This window comes from Mobula birostris, chromosome 23, assembly GCF_030028105.1.
Source record: "Mobula birostris isolate sMobBir1 chromosome 23, sMobBir1.hap1, whole genome shotgun sequence".
Classification (NCBI taxonomy): Eukaryota; Metazoa; Chordata; class Chondrichthyes; order Myliobatiformes; family Myliobatidae; genus Mobula; species Mobula birostris.
The window spans coordinates 25,709,095-25,727,624 of NC_092392.1; the positions used below are offsets into that span (position 1 = coordinate 25,709,095).

Here is an 18,530-nt window from a genome sequence, read left to right on the forward strand (position 1 = left end):
CGCCCGGCACGTCAATGTTGGCCCATATCAGAGGCGATTGCCGATTGCATCGCCTCTGATCTGGGCTGACAATTACATGCCTGGCGGCACCTAATTAATTAGCATGTTTATTTCCGCTTTTCTCTTAAAGATGTGCTGGGTGCCTTCCGGCTACCGCTGCATTCTCCGCGAATCGGTATCTGTCTGCGGCCCGGGGGTTGGGGTGGTGGGACACTGGGGTGTCATCTGGTCGTCTGTTTCCATCAGGGCAGGCAGCTCATCTTCTCCTTTATCTGCCTGCCTCAATGTCGAAGGTCGAGGTTCGTCCTCTGCTGTGGCTGATGTGGAAGGCTTGAAAAACGACAGTATGCTTGATTGCTAGCCTCGTGCATTTTTCTGTCATACAGTTCTGTGTAAGCACTCAAACCATCTTGCAAATATGCCCTAAACCTCTGTACCCTTTCAAAATTAAAGTCATACTTTATCACTGCAGTGAAAATCTCACGCAGTTGCTTCACGTTCAGTTCCTGGATGACTTCACTTTCAATCCGTTCACAACTACATTCGGTTTCCATTGTTATCCTTTCCTCTTCCAATTGCATCAGCTCTTTATCTATCAGTTCTTGGTCATGAGATGCCAAAACCTCTTCAACATCATCTTCGTCAGTTTCCACAAGCCAAACTCACTTGTCCTTGCTTTGTTCACCACGATCGAAACGCTTAATTATATCTAGTTTTACGCTAAGTGTAACACCCTAACGAGCTCTTTTAGGCTTTTCCGATACCCTAGAACTCATCTTGCAAATGGATGCTCACAGACTCGTTTTTAAGCAATGCTGGCGAGAATGCCGTTCCAAATCCAGGGGAGAGCAGCTGCTCAGGGCGCGCGCTGTTTTTTATTGCGCGCTGCTTTTTTCGCGCGCTGCCTTTTTTTGTAACAGTGAAAACACCTTCTGTTAGCGAAAACAGGGAACTAATGTAGGTCTTTCCTAACAGTGAGGTTTTGTAAAGCGAACGTTCAAAAAGCGGGCGACACCTGTAATCACATTTTGTTTCCACTGGCTCTAGTTGTAGGTTTTTTAAAAATCATGGCGTTTTTGTACTATTTCTATTGAAAAGTAGGAATCAGTTTCTCATAAGCAAATAGCAGACTAGACAGAATCAAATATATAGCTAATCATTATACATGTGATAGATCTTATTTAAAATCACAGGTCAAGAGACTGCCCATTTAAAATGAAGCGTGAGTTTTAACTTTTATTTTCTATTTTCTAGTTCATGCTTGTTTTTCCCATGATTTCATTTTAATACCATTTAGTTCAGCTTTGCATTTACTTCTACATGGATAACTTTTACTGATACCTCTGATTGTGAATTTAATAACTGATTTCAATTTGAAATAGAGTAACATGTTGCCTGTATGAGCTGCTATTTCCAACATTTCCAAATTTCATTCTCTTACTGCCCTAGTACCAAACTTCCAACCTGTGAACACAATTTTATGTGCAAGTCTCATCCACTTCTAGAACAATCCACATTGATTTAAAAAAAGTGGAAACAGCCCAGGACCCAAGAAATAACCCGTGTTTTATGAGGGAACATGCACAAGACTGTTTTTACATCCTCCTACCCAATCACAATACTGCAAAGTGTTCACATCATCTAGTACACATCAAATCATTTCTGAGAAATCCCTAAACATCATAAATAAGACCATAAGATAAAGGAGCAAACTAGGCCATTGAGCCTGCTCCACCATTTCATTATAGCTGATCCTATTTTCCTCTCAACCACCCATCTCTCATTCTCCCCATAACCCTTAATGCTCTGACAAATCAAGAATTTATCTGCCCCTGCCTTAAATATATCCTGTGGCAACTCATTCCACAGATTCATCAATCTCTGGCAAAAGAAATTCCTCATTTCTATTCTAAATGGACTTCCTTCTCGTCCGAGTCTGTACTCTGGTCCTAGACTCCCCCACTATTTTTGCCACATTGTAGGGACTCATTAATTTCATTAGGCAGCATTCACTCAGACTGTTAAGGGTTAAGTTAAGGGTGTATGTTACATGTTACTTTGCACGTTATTGTTTGCAGGCCGGGTTTTATTCGGGCCTTTCAATACTCGATAAGTTTCAATGTAAATTCCCCCATCACTGTTCTGAATTCCAGTGAGTACAGGCCCAGAGCCATCAATCAGTCCTTATATGGTAAGTGCTTCATTCCCAGAATCATTCTTGTGAACCTCCTCTGAACCCTCCCTGATGTCAGCACAGCTTTTCTTCGACAAGGGGCCCAAAGCTGCTCACAATACTCCAATAAAACCTTACCAATGCCTTATAAAGCCTCAACAGTACATCCTTGCTTTGTATTTTGTCCTTTTGAAATGAATGCTAACATTGCATCTGCCTCCCTCACGGACTCAAACTGCAAATTAAACCTTAGGGAATCCTGCACAAGGACTCCCAAGTCTCTTTCTACTCCAGAGTTCTGAATTTTCTCTCCATTTACAAAAAAAGTCTACCTTTCACTTCTACCAAAATGCATGACTACACACTTCCCAGAACAATGTTCCATCTACCACTTTTGCCCATTCGCTAGTCTGTCCAAGTCCTTCCACAGCCTCCCTGCTTCTTCAACACCACCTGCCCCTTCACCTATCTTCGTATCATCTGCAAACTGGCCACAAAGACATCAATTCTGCCATAAAATAAACTAAAATATATTTGCTTATTTATTTTAGTTTGAAGACGAGGGGCACTCAAGCTAGCATCAATATAAGCATTAACAATAGTGGCAAAGTGCTTTATCATCCTCCCCAGCTTAATAATGCCCAACTTATGTACAGCCAGTACAGATAAACAAGTGTATATGATATTGGCAAAATGGATTTTCTGCTACAGGTACCTTGTGCCATGTGGGAACTCTGTTTCTGATAGTATTACCAACTTTTCAGGTTACCAACAGTTCACAGGAATAGAACCCTGGTGTAATTGTGGAAGAACTGGTTTTGCACAAGCTAGAATAATGGATCTGTTATGGTAAACAGATGAAGAGGAGAAGGAACTTTTGATGGCTATGAATCTATGAAATTATTCCCACGTGGCAGAGAAGGCCAAATCACTGAATACGTTAAAAAGACTCAATAATCTATGTACATAGGATTCCAAGGGTCATGGGAAACAGTAGGAAATTAGGAGCCAAAGCCAAAATCAGAACAGTTATGAACTTCAGTGGACAATGGGATCAGTCTCCGAGGGCTAAGGGCTTGCTCCTTTTATAAACTTTTTGTATCCAACTCGAGTAATTGTTTATATAGTTTCCAATATATTTATTTCCTTAGTTTTTATTTTCACCTTGTTGGGTACTGTAGCTTGGAAAAGAATTGTGACAATGATTTTAAGATATTTATGTACATTTGCAGTTGCCTTAAATTGTTTTATTTCCATTTATCAGTATAACACAGCAGTTTTCAAATGGCAAAGAACTTCATGAGGGAAATAAATCAAATTGACTGAACAGTCAGTACAATATTGCTATGCAGACCAGTCAAAGAACGAATACATGTCAGAATGACTTTTCTATGATCCCAACACAATATACACCAGTACTTTGAGGAATATATGACCATCTATCCGGGGGCCATGGTTGACTGGTCGGCGACTTCGCCGGCTACCCCACCGGACTTAAGTCTGGTGAGGAGGGTGTGAGGACACCCAGCAGGACTAAAAACAAATAAGACCTGACAAAGGGTGGATGAGCTCCTTGTCAGCCAACGGCCATCTTCCGTGGAAGAGATTAAAGCCTCACCACGAATCTACGAATCGTATGCTATGCACCTAGTTAGAAGAGACATGATGAACTTGGGCGCTGCACCGTGTGTCTGGACCTGCCCAAGGCTTCCGCCTAAGAAAGGGATGAGCTCGAAGAAGCGGCCGCAGCTGGAGGCTGACACGTCCTCAGGCTCGAGTTCGGCAGGGCGGCAGTGAGCAGTGCCAAGGCGGCCAGTGAGAACAAACTGGAGGAGATGCTGTACTCAACGCTGTCGCAAGATTGAAGAAGATGGAGGTGCATAGCCGCCAACCCCGGATTCGGGACAGCACCCACTGACTGACTGACTGACTGATCCAGGTGTATGTAAACCTTAGATCAGGGTTCCCCAATTACTTTTCCACAAGGGCCATATTATGTCCAGCACTCCAAGCCAAGGGCCAAAACGTCCAGGGTTTTTTTCATTGCGCCAGTAAATTACTTTATGGGCAGATGTTGTTGGGGGGGAGGGGCGGCCTGGGATTCTCAAAGCCTGTCACACAAGAAAAAAAAATGCACTCTTGAAACAAAGTAAGTCCAAAGCCAACCATTTAATTACAGGTATTCCCCGCTTTTCGAACATTCGCTTTATGAAACCTCACTATTATGAAAGACCTACATTAGTTCCCTGTTTTCGCTAACAGAAGGTGTTCTCACTGTTACGGAAAAAAAGCACACGCGCCCCGAGCAGCCGCTCTCCCCCAGATTCGGAACTGCATTCTAGTCGGCATTACTTAAACACGTGCCTGTGAGCATCTGTTAGCAAGAAGAGTTCTAAGGTATCGGAAAAGCTTAAAAGAGCTGTAAGGGTGTTACACTTAGCGTAAAACTAGACATAATTAAGCATTTCAATCATGGTGATCGAAGTAAGGACAAAGTGAGTTTGGCTTGTGGAAGTTGACAAAGATGATGTTGAAGAGGTTTTGGCATTCCATGACCAAGAAATGATAGATGGAAGAGCTGATGCAACTGGAAGGAAAGGATAACAATTGAAACCAAATGCAGTAGCGAACGGATCGAAAGTGAAGTCGTCCAGGAACTGAACGTGATGCAACTGCGTGAGATTTTCGCTGCAATGATAAAGTACGACTTTAATTTTGAAAGGGTACGTCGGTTTAGGGCATATTTGCAAGATGGCTTGAGTGCTTACAAAGAACTGTATGATAGAAAAATGCGCGACGCTAAGCAGTCAAGCCAGCCTTCAGCAGACGATGAACCTTGACCTTCGACATCGAGGCAGGCAGACATAGAAGAAGATGAGCTGCCTGAACTGATCGACTATGAGATAACACCCCAGTGTCCCATCACTCTAACCCCCGGGCCGCTGACAGATACAGATTCACGGAGAATGCAGCGATAGCCGGGAGGCACCCATCGCATCTTTAAGAAGAAAGCCAAAATAAACGAGCTAATTAAATAGGTGCCGCCCGGCATGTAAATGTCGGCCCAGATCAGAGCCCATTGCGTCAGCATCGTTCGGCGGCCCGGAAGGTGGGGGCCAGTACACCACCCCAACCTCCGACGACTCAGCCTAACACACCATCATCAGTGTGCTTAATGTCTTCCCGATTCACATAAGTGATAATACACTGTACGTACTTTATTTCTACTTTATATAGGCTGTGTATTTTTAGGTGTTATTTGGTATGATTTGGCGGCTTCATAGCTTAAAGGTTACTAGAGAGCACTTGCGCGTGTTTTTGCCGAGAGCACTTGCGTGAGATTTTCGCTACAGAGAACAGTGCAGGCAATGATTGTAGAGAAGTATTTCTACTTTATAGAGGCTATGCATTTATCGTACTTCCAGCTTACAAACCATTTCATAGGAACGCTTTATTCACATGTTATGACAGGTACATTCACGTAAGCGCCAATGGGTCGGCGTGGTCCAGACATCTGGTTCCCGCGATCCAGATCTGGCCTGCAGTCCGCTTGTTGGGGTTGTCTGCCTTAGATCATCTTTCCAGGCTGAAACCCAACCAGGTCTGTAATATAATGTTAACTACAAACAATCGGAGTTTCAAAATAATAGAAAACTGCTGCTTTGTGACATCATCAGAAAGATACTTTTAATACGTACTGTGCCTTGAATGTTAGCTTAATTTTGTCAACCTGTTTTTAGAAATCGTTTAGAACTGTGAAAAATAGCCAGCTAGTCCATGGTAATCATTTCCAATTTTATCTAGTAAAAATAAATATGTTTCTAACACTTCTGTTTTTGCGAAATGAACTAAAGTTAGACGAAGCTGAAATATATATATTGTCGCTTCATATGAAAACACATCTGAAGAAAGAAAACAGTGAATCTCAGAAAGATCAGTCAGAATAGCTATGTTAGAAGTTGATGTAATAAAGGTTGGAGAAATACAGTGAGAGAATGTTGGTCAAGCATTGGCTTAAATTTCTGTAAACCAGAGCAAACAAAGCTACCTTAGAGAGGTGTTAAAACAAAAAGTGCTGGCACTTTGATTCTGTGGAGCACTGGACATACCATGCAGAGCCATGAGATTAGATAATTGAATAATCAATCAAATTACTTTTTTATCAAATTGCCCAAGGGCATTTGATTCAAGTTCCCAATTGTAAATCAAAAAGTTTTGATTTGATTAAATTTAAATCAGCAATTAACTTCTTTAAAGTTTCACACAAGTACTTGGGCCTAATTCACAAGGAAAGTGAGGTTCTCAAGTGACAAAATGTAGTTTCAACTGGTACTTTTTACAAAATATATATGCAACTAAATGATAGCAGGCAGAAGTTTCACTTCTTTGAAAAACTTACACAGATAAAATAAACTAGTTGAGCTCTTAATCTGTCTGTAATTCCTGTGTACCATGGTATGGTCTGAGGTTCCTTCACTTCTTCCTTAAACAGGAACCAAATCAGTCCATCACCATCCCCCTTCAACTTTTTATTCATACTAAACAACTTCTCCTTTAGTTCCACTCACTTCCTCCAAACTAGAAAAGGGCAGCAATGGGAACTAGTGTGGATCCAACCCATTTCTTTACTGCTTCTGTAGAACAGTCCTTGTTTAGGACTAATCAGACCTTCTTCCTCAACCTTTATTGACAATTGCTTACTGCTGCTTCCTACACTGGTGCAAAACTCAAATGTCATTATCTTTCTGCAATTTCCATATTTCTGTCACATTTATTCTGCCCATTTATGACTCTTTCTTTTCACAAAGCCTTTTTTCGATCTCAAGTTATCAACCTCATCATCCATACAAGCCCAAAAGCTGTCTTAATCACTCTTCCCATTCTGCTTTCTACAATCTTGCAAATTTGTGTTCCCATTATGTCTGCTTTGATTAGAGATTTACCATACCACACAGGTGCCTTTTTATTTCCTGAACCATGACTTTCCATTTGTTATAATTGACAGGAGTCTCAGCCTCACCTTGTTTAGTTCAAGTTCAATTGTCATTCAACCATATATGAATATAACCAAATGGAACAGTGCTACTCTAACTCCTGCAGGTCTGCTCTCACTTCCTTGCTTCCCAACCATCACATTCCCAACATCCTATCTTTCTTTCCACAACTCTCCACCAGCAGATCGATACCCATCTTCCAGCACATGATTCACAGTCATCAGGACTGGGTGATTCAAGCATAAAATTCCATCAGTCCCTCAGGCAGTGTATTCCAGGTACTCACCAGTCTCTGGGTGAAAAACAACCCCTCAGACTACCTCTAAATCTACTTTTGACAGTAAATCTATGTTGTCTAATTGTCATGCAGCATCTACGCAGATTGTGTGGGCACATTGCCAAGTGGTTAAGGCATTGGACTAGCGACCTGAAGGTCTTGAGTTCGAGCCCCAGCCAAACTTGTGTCCTTGAGCAAGGCACTTAATCACACATTGCTCTGCAATGACACTGGTGCCAAGCTGTATGGGTCCTAATGCCCTTCCCTTGGACAACATTGGTGTCGTGGAGAGGGGGGACTTGCAGCATGGGCAACTACTGGTCTTCCATACAACCTTGCCCAGGCCTGCACCCTGGAAACCTTCCAAGGCGCAAATCTATGGTCTCACGGGACTAACAAATGCCTAATTATTAATATATTTGAATTGGCAGGTTTTGTTACATCAACGACTTTATGTAATAGCTAGAGATATAAAGAAGTGTTTTGATTTCTTTGAAAAGAGTCTTGTACAACAATGTGGCAGTGTGCAAGGTAAAGGCGAGAACGAAACAGTTACATCAGCAGGTGGAAATCACCGATCCAAATTGAAATGAGCGTGCAGCCACGCCTTTGGGTTGGTGGTGGTGGGAGGTGGGAGTGGGAAGAGGTATGTTGAAAAATGTATTTCACCTGGAATCAAGGACACAACACGCCGCCTCAGCTGAGGCTCAAACTAGTGACCTTTAGATCACTAGACCAACACCTTAACCATTTGGCCGCGCGCTAACACCAAATATTAAGATATTGGGAAATAATGTACAATCTACTTTGAGCTGACAAGTCACGTGACTGCAATTACAGTCATACACCATGAATTCTCCACTTCATTCCAGAATGGAAGCCTAATCAGTTCCCCTCCACCAACACTTCACCTTAGTAGTCACATTGGCCAAGTTCTCCTTCAGCTCCATTCACTATCCCTGGATCAATAGCTGTGGCTGTGGGAACTCACAGGTGCACAAGCTATGCCTGGCCAATATGTAAAACAGTCTTCGTTTCAAGTCCTTCAAACTGATTTTCTGGTACTTCACAACTACATTTGATGATGCTTCCTGGAACTTAACTTGAAAATTGAATTACTTTTTATGTCAATTTTCACCCTATTCTCACTTTCGCCTGATCCATCTGTCTTATCCCTTCCCTTCCTGATCTTTCTCTCTCGATCTCGAGAGATGAACTGGCCAGAACCAACATTACAAACACACATACTCTTACAGCCATTCTGATTATAAATTACTCCCACTTAATCTCCTTTAAGAACCTCCTGTCATTCTCCCTGCTGTCTCTTGACAAATTTATTCTGATGATGACACTTTTCTGCAAAGACTGCATCTCATTTATTTCCTGAACTTCTGCCCTCAGTCCCTTTCCACTGGACAGATCAGATATAGAAAGTTAACTTGTATTGTCATAAAATCCTGCTTGCCCTAAAGTTGCAATGATTTTGACTTTTGCTCAAGTCTGAAGTGGAGCTTGAACCAATCATCTTTAACAATAAGTGGATATGGCTTATACTAATGCACTTTACTACAAAACTAAAAATATATGTGTATCACTATTTTTTCAATACAAAAAAAGCATGTCTTGCTTTTCTTATCTTAATAAATTGCAACCAGGTTTCAAAGGCCACAGTAATATATTTTTGCCAAATTATTTCCTGCAAAAATATTCATACATAGCCTAACCGTTAGTGCAATGCTATTACGGCTCAGGGAATTCTGGAGTTCGGAGTTCAATTCTGGCGTCATCTATAAGTAGTCTGTACCTCCTCCCTGGGTGTTTGTGCACTGGTCCAAATACGTACAGGGTAGGTTAACTGGCCATTGTATATTGTTCCATGATTAGGTTAGAGTTAATTAAGTTTGTCAGGAGTTGCTGGAGCAATGTGGCTTGAAGGACCGGAAGGGCCTACTCCTTGCTGAATAAAATCACAGAGAAACAGGGAAGGGGGTGAAAATCATGAGGATCAAAGCTGTATTAAAAACTGCACAATGGGATTTGTTTTATCCCAAAGTTTATCTTTACGATACTTCCAAATTTAACTCCAGAACTATTTTTTGGCATCACACATTTAAATGAATGTTTGTCATAATTGCAAACTTAAGTGGTAACACAAATAGTAAAGATGAAATATCATGGAAAGTGTGAAGTACCTAAAGTGATTACCAACCCATTGCATTTGAGCTGAATTTAACCAAATTTCAAAATTTCACTTTTCTTCGCTAGAACCACAGCCCTATGGATCATTGCTCTTAATTATACATCAAGAATATTTTATATATGACTAGTTTCTGTCTTTACCAACCTTTCCACCATTTAACATCTCTCCAGCTCTCTCGATAAAAAAAATCCTCAATCACCCTTCTTAGCCCTCCAGCGAACACTAGAAATCCATGCCTACAGGATTGTGACACTTCTGCAGGAAAGAGATCTAGGTCCTTTATGAAGTCTCCACTCATCCTTCTGTGCTAAAAACCTCACCAGCCTATCAGATCTTTCCTCAGTGAAAATTTTCCAATACTGGCAACATTCTCTGAAGTACTAAGACAACTTTCCTGTAATGTAATTAAACACTTAATTATTCCACTATTTTTGGAATATACTTCTACAAGCATAATGATAATGATCCTGTCATGTTTCCCCAATTGTGCATGTCTACAAATAAGTGCAGTCACTGAATTCGATTTCTGCACAAAAATCTTGTTTCAGCCATTAATTCAAATTACTTCATAATTTAAATTCTTTGGAGCCTAAAATGCTTTTGAACAAACAGAAGACTGGTTGTGATGGTTTTAAAGCTTGTTCCAGCAATGATTCATGTTCCAAATTACCAAACACAAACATGAATACTTTTCTCGAGTCTCTCGGACACAAGATGAACCACGTAGATTAAGCGCAATGTTATACTGTGAATAAATAAGCCCTTTAGTCCCTTTTTCCCTAGAAGCAGGCTGGCTGGCAAATAGACGAGTGAAAACAAATGTAAGTGGCGTGGAACTCCGGGGGCAGTGATAGGAAAAAGAGGGAATGTTGTAGTTGCATGCAAATCCGCCACATTTTTTTTAAACCTTCCAGTGGAATAATAATAATAAAATTTGACAAGTAGAATGAGAATTTTAAAATTGGGAAAAATAGGTTCCTTTCACAAGGCTTCAGATTTTCACTTCGAATATGAGGCAGTGTCAAGTATTAATCACTCTATGTGTTAATTCCACATATCTACTGCAGACGTTTGGGAAAACTGCTGTTTTCTGGACAGAACAGTCACACAGGCTATCTCAGAAATTCATGTTGTAACACGTTTCTCCCAATCAGTTGTAATCATATCTCATTTTGCTCAACTTGATCCATGTTTCTGCCAAGACTGTATCCAATAAGGGCTTGATTTCCTGCTGCAATTTAACACTGAAGGAACTGATTCCGACTTCCAGCCTTTGATCCATTGCACTGTTGGCCATGGGTTTGATTCACAATGCTGGATCTCTTCTCAAGGTTTATCACGTACAAATAGTTTTTAGCATTCAAGTATCTTAGATCTCCTTCTATTCATGTTTCCAGTTATCAGTTGATGAAGCAATTCATTATTTCTAGCAGCACTGGGGCTCCACAGGGGACTGTCTTGTCTCCATTTACACCTTGGACTTCAACTACTGCACAGAGTCTTGTCATCTTCAGAAGTTTTCAGATAACTCTGCCATAGTTGGATGCATCAGCAAGGGAGATGAGGTCGAGTACAGGGCTACTGTAGGAAACTTTGTCACATGGTGTGAGCAGAATTATCTGCAGCTTAATGTGAAAAAGACTAAGGAGCTGGTGGTAGACCTGAGGAGAGCTAAGGTACCGGCGACCCCTGTTTCCATCCAGGGGGTCAGTGTGGATATGGTGGAGGATTACAAATACCTGGGGATACGAATTGACAATAAACTGGACTGGTCAAAGAACACTGAGGCTGTCTACAAGAAGGGTCAGAGCCGTCTCTATTTCCTGAGGAGACTGAGGTCCTTTAACATCTGCCGGACGATGCTGAGGATGTTCAATGAGTCTGTGGTGGCCAGTGCTATCACGTTTGCTGTTGCGTGCTGGGGCAGCAGGCTGAGTGTAGCAGACACCAACAGAATGAAGAAACTCATTCGTAAGGCCAGTGATGTTGTGGGGATGGAACTGGACTCTCTGACGGTGATGTCTGAAAAGAGGATGCTGTCCAAGTTGCATGCCATCTTGGACAATCTCTCCCATCCACTACATAATGTACTGGTTGGGCACAGAAGTACATTCAGCCAGAGACTCATTCCACGAGATGCAACACAGAGTGTCATAGGAAGTCATTCCTGCCTGTGGCCATCAAACTTTACAACTCCTCCCTTGGAGGGTCAGACACCCTGAGCCAATAGGCTGGTCCTGGACTTATTTCTTGGCATAATTTACATATTACTATTTAACTATTTATGGTTTTATTACTATTTATTACTTATGGTGCAACTATAACGAAAACCAATTTCCCCGGGGATCAATAAAGTATGACTATGACTAGTAGAATCAAATTCTGATTTTCTTAAGTATTTTGTTTGATGTCCAAATTATCAGAAATCTGTGCAATTGCAGTACACAGTTAAATACAGCATTAAACTTATCATGGTAAATTCAGAACCAGAAAGGAGTACAATATTCTGCTATGGCATATTTTGCTAAACACGTGACTGTTCTGAGCACTTTGAAATGGTATACCATGTGCTACTAGCTTGACAGCCAATAGTGTTGTCCATTTCTAGAACTAGCTAAGTTATATACTGAAGTAATTCAGAAAATCTATTTGTGATAAAAATCAGCACCAGGTAAGTTTATTTTTTGACTATTTGTGGTAATATTACATTACGTGTTGTGTGTGGGTTATATGTACTGTGTTCTGTACCTTAGTCTGGAGGTACATTGTTTCATTTTGTGGTTTACGTGTATAGAGTTGAACGACGATAAAAATGAACCTTGCATATTTTTATATCTTCACCAATTTTAGTATAACTTTATTTTATAAATGTATCTTTAAAAAGTAAAACATCTTCAGACATATCATAAATTACCACAGAACAATCTGATTACAAGCCACAAGAGAGAATATTGGCACAATTGCCAAAATAAAGCTTGGATGAAAGAAGACTGTAGGTTTATGCAGCTTCTTTTTAATGCAAGGTGAGAAAATGGTCATATATGTCCGGAAAGCACTAGATCCTTTCTCAAATGGAGAAAGTGTTATGGAAAGCCTCAATTTCCAGGCATCAATGACAGAGTAATTAAAATAAGGGAGATATATGAAGCCAGAGTTGGAACAACACATGGATCTTAAAGGCTATATGGCCATTAAAGAAACAGGAAGAAGACATGACACAAGACAATAGGCAAAAGAAGGATCAAAAATATATTGGCTTAATGAGCACTAGACAGGGTGATAGATGTAGAAGAATTGTTGCAAATTAGAGAAAGGATAGTAAAGCATTAATTGGCAAGGTGACAGTCAGGCCCTTTCTCAGAACTGGGAAAGATGGAAAACAAGTCAGTCTGATTTAAATTGCAACAAATGTGAGAGCAAAGGAAAGGACAAAGAAGATACCTGTGATATGGTAAAGTCAGGAATGTACGATATAAAGGTCAGATGGTTGATGGATTAATGAAGACTATTAGAGAAAAATAGAACAAAAGTTGTACATGAGGGAAGCAGAAAAGATAAACAAAGGAGCATACAAGTTGTTAGATGCAGAATTGTAGGACATGCCTAGTAAGTTTGGCTGTGGTAATGAAGGAAGAAAACTGAACCAATACAGGAGATTCACTTGTACAGAAATAGCTAATTCTGATACAGACAGGGAACCAACAATACCTAAAGTTGCAGAATTCAAGACTACATTATGTACACTGAATGCACTGCAGTAGATTGGAAACTGTAAATACATGTGGCAACTTGAAATATAGTATATTATCATTTTAGATTCTTACATCAAAATCCTGTTCAATCCTGGAACAGAACTGTGACATACCTTTACCAGAACATTTGTAGTAAATGAAGGCCAAGATTCAACACTATTTGCTCAAGGAAAATTAGGAACACTATAATCTAGCCAGTAAATAAACAAGAAAAAAAAAATGGAAATTTTGCCTTGTCCTTACAAACGTTAACAAATTTAGAACTGTTAACTTCTACATGGTTGTGCAAAAATGTTTGTAATGTCCTTAATTCACACTGAGTCACTACGACTACTTACTTTCAACATGACCATAAAAACTTTACTGCAGATCTATCATCACTCCTTCATGATGATTTACTGGGGTTAATCCCAAATCAGTTAGCACATGGAGAAAGAGGCAGTGGGTTGACCTTGGAAATATATAAAATAGGAGGCATAGATAGCATAGATATTCAGAATCATTTTCCTTCAGTGGGATATCAAAAACAAGAGGACATGGATTTAGTGAGAGAAAGGAGCTTTAGAGGGAATTTGAGGGAAAGTTTTTTTTAAACAAACAGAGTAGCTGTTGTCTGTAACTTACTGCCAGAGGAAGTGGTAAAATAAGATGAAATCACTGTACTTCATGGACATTTAACCAGGAGCTTGAATAGGTAAAGCAATGATACAGACCTAATATGGAAAAACGGGATTATGTGCATGGGCAAAAGCGTCAGGTTAGATTTGGTAGACTGAAGGATCCGATTCTATGCTTTGCAAAAATGACTCTGTTCTGTACGTGTCAAAAATTTTATGTAATTCTTTAGTTCTCAAAAAGATTCACATCGATCCAAAATGATTCCCGTAAAGTATCTTAAAACCTTAAATTGTAAGGAAAATTTGTTTGATCCTTGGGCAATAAAACCAGTTACCTTGGTAGCTAAACCAGGCACAAGTCTATGCTTCCATGCTCCTGTGTGATTCAAATTGTTCTCAGTTTTTAACACCCAACTTCATGTACAACATACACTGTCTGCATTAAAGATTCACTTCCAAAAAAAATCTACTCACTCATAATGATGTTTTCCTCTGCATGAGATATGTATGGTTCTGATCTGCAATTATTTATCTTGAGAGAGGAGTTCATGCCCTATATTGAAGAAAAACAGGTAATTGTAATTGGACATACATATTTAAAGCTTCTATTTTCAATTTTCTCTCAACACAAAGGCAGCAGCTAAAACTAGCCTTAATGCCTCTGGGTTCCATATATAGGTAAACAAAACATTCAGGATAGCTAACCATCGTTGCTTGCTCATTCTTTTGTAAGAAAATGGGGGAAGAACTGTCATGACGTAAAATTACACTTTGACCAGTGAATGGTTTGTACTTACAGTACAAAGTGCAATCTACAAAAGAGCTGTCAATGGTTGCTATCAACCAATTCCTTCTGTTGTTAGTTTTTGTCACATCTGACACAAGTTATCTCAGCCATCTGAAACCTTGATTATGTTATAATATCATTGAAATCATGGAATTTTTCCAACACTTACAGCTAATACTAAAATCAAAACTGGCACTCTATTAGAAGCATCCTTACTACCAGCGGAGTTACAAAGGTGTAGTTTTGAGTTCTATTCTTAATTGCCTTTAAAGAAAATGATCCAATTTACGTGCAGTACTGAGGGAACATCACAAATTCAGAAATGCCATCATTTAGAATGATGTTTAGCGAAGCCCAATTTAACTCAGAAAAGTTCAAAACATAATAAGATGAAAAGTGGAAGAAGAGAGGAGAGAACAGAAGCGTTCTTGCTTTATCTCTTATTTTTCTCCATTGGGAAGAAAGACCATTCATTTGACCATTCCGTCCATGCTGCTTGATCTGTTAAGTGATTCTAAGAAATTACTGCCCCCCCCCAACATGTTCTGCTTCTGCAATACCTTACTATGTACTTGAAATATTCAGGAGGACCCACAGAGAAAGAATGCTCTGCATCATTGTAATTCTTCACTAAACTCAGCTCCGCATCTTATTTTACATTCTATCCATTTCTAGATTTGTTGAATCAAGTTCAAATCATTCCTCCCGCCCTAGGAGTTTCACAGACCCAAAAAAGAAAGTTCTCAGGTCTGATTTTCAACAATTCATTCGTTGTTTACAAAAGAACTCCTCAACCTAAATTTAGCACTTTAAGCTGTTTTTGTCACCTTCATGGACAGGTAGATCATTTTGAATTTAATTTAATTTTCTTTTCTCCAATACTAGTACAAATAAAATAACTCCCAACACCATGACAAATATCAGGCCTGCCTGCCAAGATCACAACTACAAGAAACCACTACTTTCTTAATAAATACATGCTTTCAAACTACAATCTGTATTTTTATAATTTTTTCCATGTTTCAATATGCTTATGACAAACAGAATGCAACTTTCTTAATATTGCTATAATGGGGTTGTACAGTATGAAAAAAGGCCCTTTGGCCCAAGTGCACACTGGTCATTGAGCACCTATTTACCTTGATCTTACACCAACCCTTTACTATTCTTCTTTCAGTTCATTCAGATTCTACATTCAGGTGCACACTTGAAGCAACTTGCAATGCCCAATTAATGTACCAATCCAAACACGCTTGGGATGTGGCCAGGAACCACATTATCACAGGGAAAGTGTGCAAAATTCACAAAGGCAGCATCAGAGACCCTATCCAGGTGACTGGAACTGTGAAGTAGTTCTCCAAGCTGCATCACAATGCATGTCAAGTATTGAAATCAATAATGCCACCCCAAATAACCACTGGATCTTAATGGGTTAGAGAATAATTGCAGTATTTCAACTCCCAACAGATTTAAATTTAAGTTTTCTAAGACTGACTACTTATGATAAAACTAGATACAGCATCTTAATAATTGTCTTAATTTATTTTAATAGGCCAGTTTTTTTTGTCACGTTAAGAATTCCATTTAACTCCAAGAGGAACTTTTGAGTTGATTCATGCACACTGACCAAAATTTTAAACTCCTTCAGCACGAAAAGCCATCTGAGGTCTTTACACTTCCCAATGAAAAGTCTCTTGTGTATCATAGATTTCCACTGCTCCACCCTTGGCAGCCATGCGTCCAGCTGCCACCTCCATGTTTTAAAATTCCCTTGCTAAAAGTTTCTAAATCTCAACTTTTCCCTTCTCTATTAAAACTCCCCTGAAAATAGTTCAGCTGTTGAATTGTGTTTGGTGACAATCCTGGGAAACACATTGAGATATTTTACTACATTAAATGTACAATGTAAATGTAAGTGATTTTCATACACAGCAATACAAAACTAATTGTTTTATCATTAACAAATTCAGAGTATTCACTTCAAATTTTATAAAAATATTACAAGGTTGAGATCTGAATCAAAGTACTGACCCTAAAAAATACCTTATGAATAGAATATACAAAGTCACATATTTAAAATACTCGAATACCAACTTTGCAAAACAAAACATTGAATAAAGTGTTCAAATCAGTGTTTAAAAATCAAGCTTGACCAAATTACATACAAACTCAAAATAAACAATCTTCACCATTGTGTAAAATATTTACGAAACAAACGTCCTTCCATTTAATGCTAAAATGCTCTTCATTTTTAGTACGCATTTGCAGTTACTTGTGTTAGTATTTGTTAACCAACTTGCTGGACACTCACCAAAATTCCTTGGGACGTGTTAAAAAACTAGTGTTTGTTGTGCAGGACCCTTAACATGTTTGCGTCCATTTCTAATCCAGAAAGAAAAACGGCGTTTAAAGGATTTGTGTTTTGTTTCTTCCTGGTTGTTTTCTCGCAAAGCAGGTTCGCAGCAGGAGTGGCGGGGGATGAATGGTTCAGCCCACAATCTTTTGGGAAACTGCAGTCTCAGAGATATGGAAAACTCCCGGCTCAACTTTCAGGGGAATTTAACATGAAAGTTTAAAAGGTTTTGTTTTCTTTGAATCTTTGAGATCGACACGCCGATTCTGTCGGTTTCACGAGTTCGATCCTAAAGACTCGCTCTTGAATTTGGGTGGAAAAATACACAAAATAAAGAGAAAAACGTAACTCAGTGTTTACAGAGACCCTGGAAACAAAATTTTCCCCTTTTTAAACAGACGATTTTTTACCCCCAAAGGGAAAGAGGTTAAAATTAGTAGTTACTTTAAAATATTGTGAAACAAAAAATTAAAACAAACGCGATCCTACTAACCAATTGCCAGCTCTTTGATTTGTATTAATGATGCGAGCCAACCAAACTTTGCTAGAGGGGAGGGGAAGGTTGAGAGGAAGAGCGAACGGAAACGGCGAATCACCGATACTGATTGGCGTTAGCCTTCAACCAGTAGGAAGAGAGAGAAAAGCCCGACGCCTGGCATCGACGGCCAATGGCAGCGAAGGGGGCGGAGGAACGGCATTAAGATAGGTTGCATCGGCTTGTTAGCCCAATGTTCCGCTAGGCCGCAGTAGTGAGCACTGTACATAATTCATAAACTGTGTTTAGCTAGCATTTATATTTTGTTCTTTTTAGAAAGGAAGAAACAAACGCGGATACAAAAAGTAAGTTAATTAAATTCTGCATAGAGTAAACGGAACTAAAATCAAAACTTTTTTACCCTATCCTGCTGTGGAACGGTCCGTGTGGCGGCTGGCGCTACATGTTATTTCAGAGAGGTTAAGAGGCTCTTTTTCCTGCTTCTCCGCTGATTAGAGACCGATAAGGAGCCGGTGGTCGGACGACAATCGGGAGGCGAGCAACCTGGGGCAGAGCAGCGCCGGTCAATTGTCGGGAGCTCACGGTGCGGGTGCGCCACTGCCTGGCCAATTACTTCCGGGCCACTGGGCAGTGTCCCATCACCCACACCTGGGACAATGACATGTATCACCTGGTGCTGGCCGCCGTCCAACGTACTTCTTTACTATTGTCACTTATAGCGAGGTACAGTGGCAAACTGTGTGCCATCCCCATAGATCACTGACATCACATCAGAATATTGAGGTAGTGCAAAGGCAAAAGCAATAGAAGAATGCAAAATATAGTACTATAGTTACGGGAAAAAGTGCAGTGCAGTGCAGGCAGGCAATAAGCTGCAAAGA

At 39.9% G+C, this 18,530-nt stretch overlaps 1 protein-coding gene across 6 annotated transcripts in view; it reads right to left on the reverse strand.

Annotated features, from left to right (window-relative positions):
• The window catches only part of usp6nl (USP6 N-terminal like), a 223,595-nt gene extending 205,341 nt beyond the window's left edge, over window positions 1-18,254 (reverse strand). Inside the window, exons 1-3 of one of the 6 annotated variants that reach the window (XM_072241351.1) lie at window positions 18,050-18,254; window positions 17,112-17,182; window positions 14,488-14,566 (exon numbers count right to left, since the gene is read on the reverse strand). In XM_072241351.1, the coding sequence (XP_072097452.1) occupies window positions 14,488-14,563 (76 nt within the window). In that variant the 5' untranslated portion in view covers window positions 14,564-14,566; window positions 17,112-17,182; window positions 18,050-18,254. Of the gene's footprint in view, window positions 1-14,487; window positions 14,567-17,111; window positions 17,456-17,646; window positions 17,701-18,049 lie in introns of those variants that run through there. The other 5 variants (XM_072241349.1, XM_072241350.1, XM_072241353.1 and 2 more) reach the window with 5 other exon arrangements.
• Window positions 18,255-18,530: the final 276 nt, after the last annotated feature.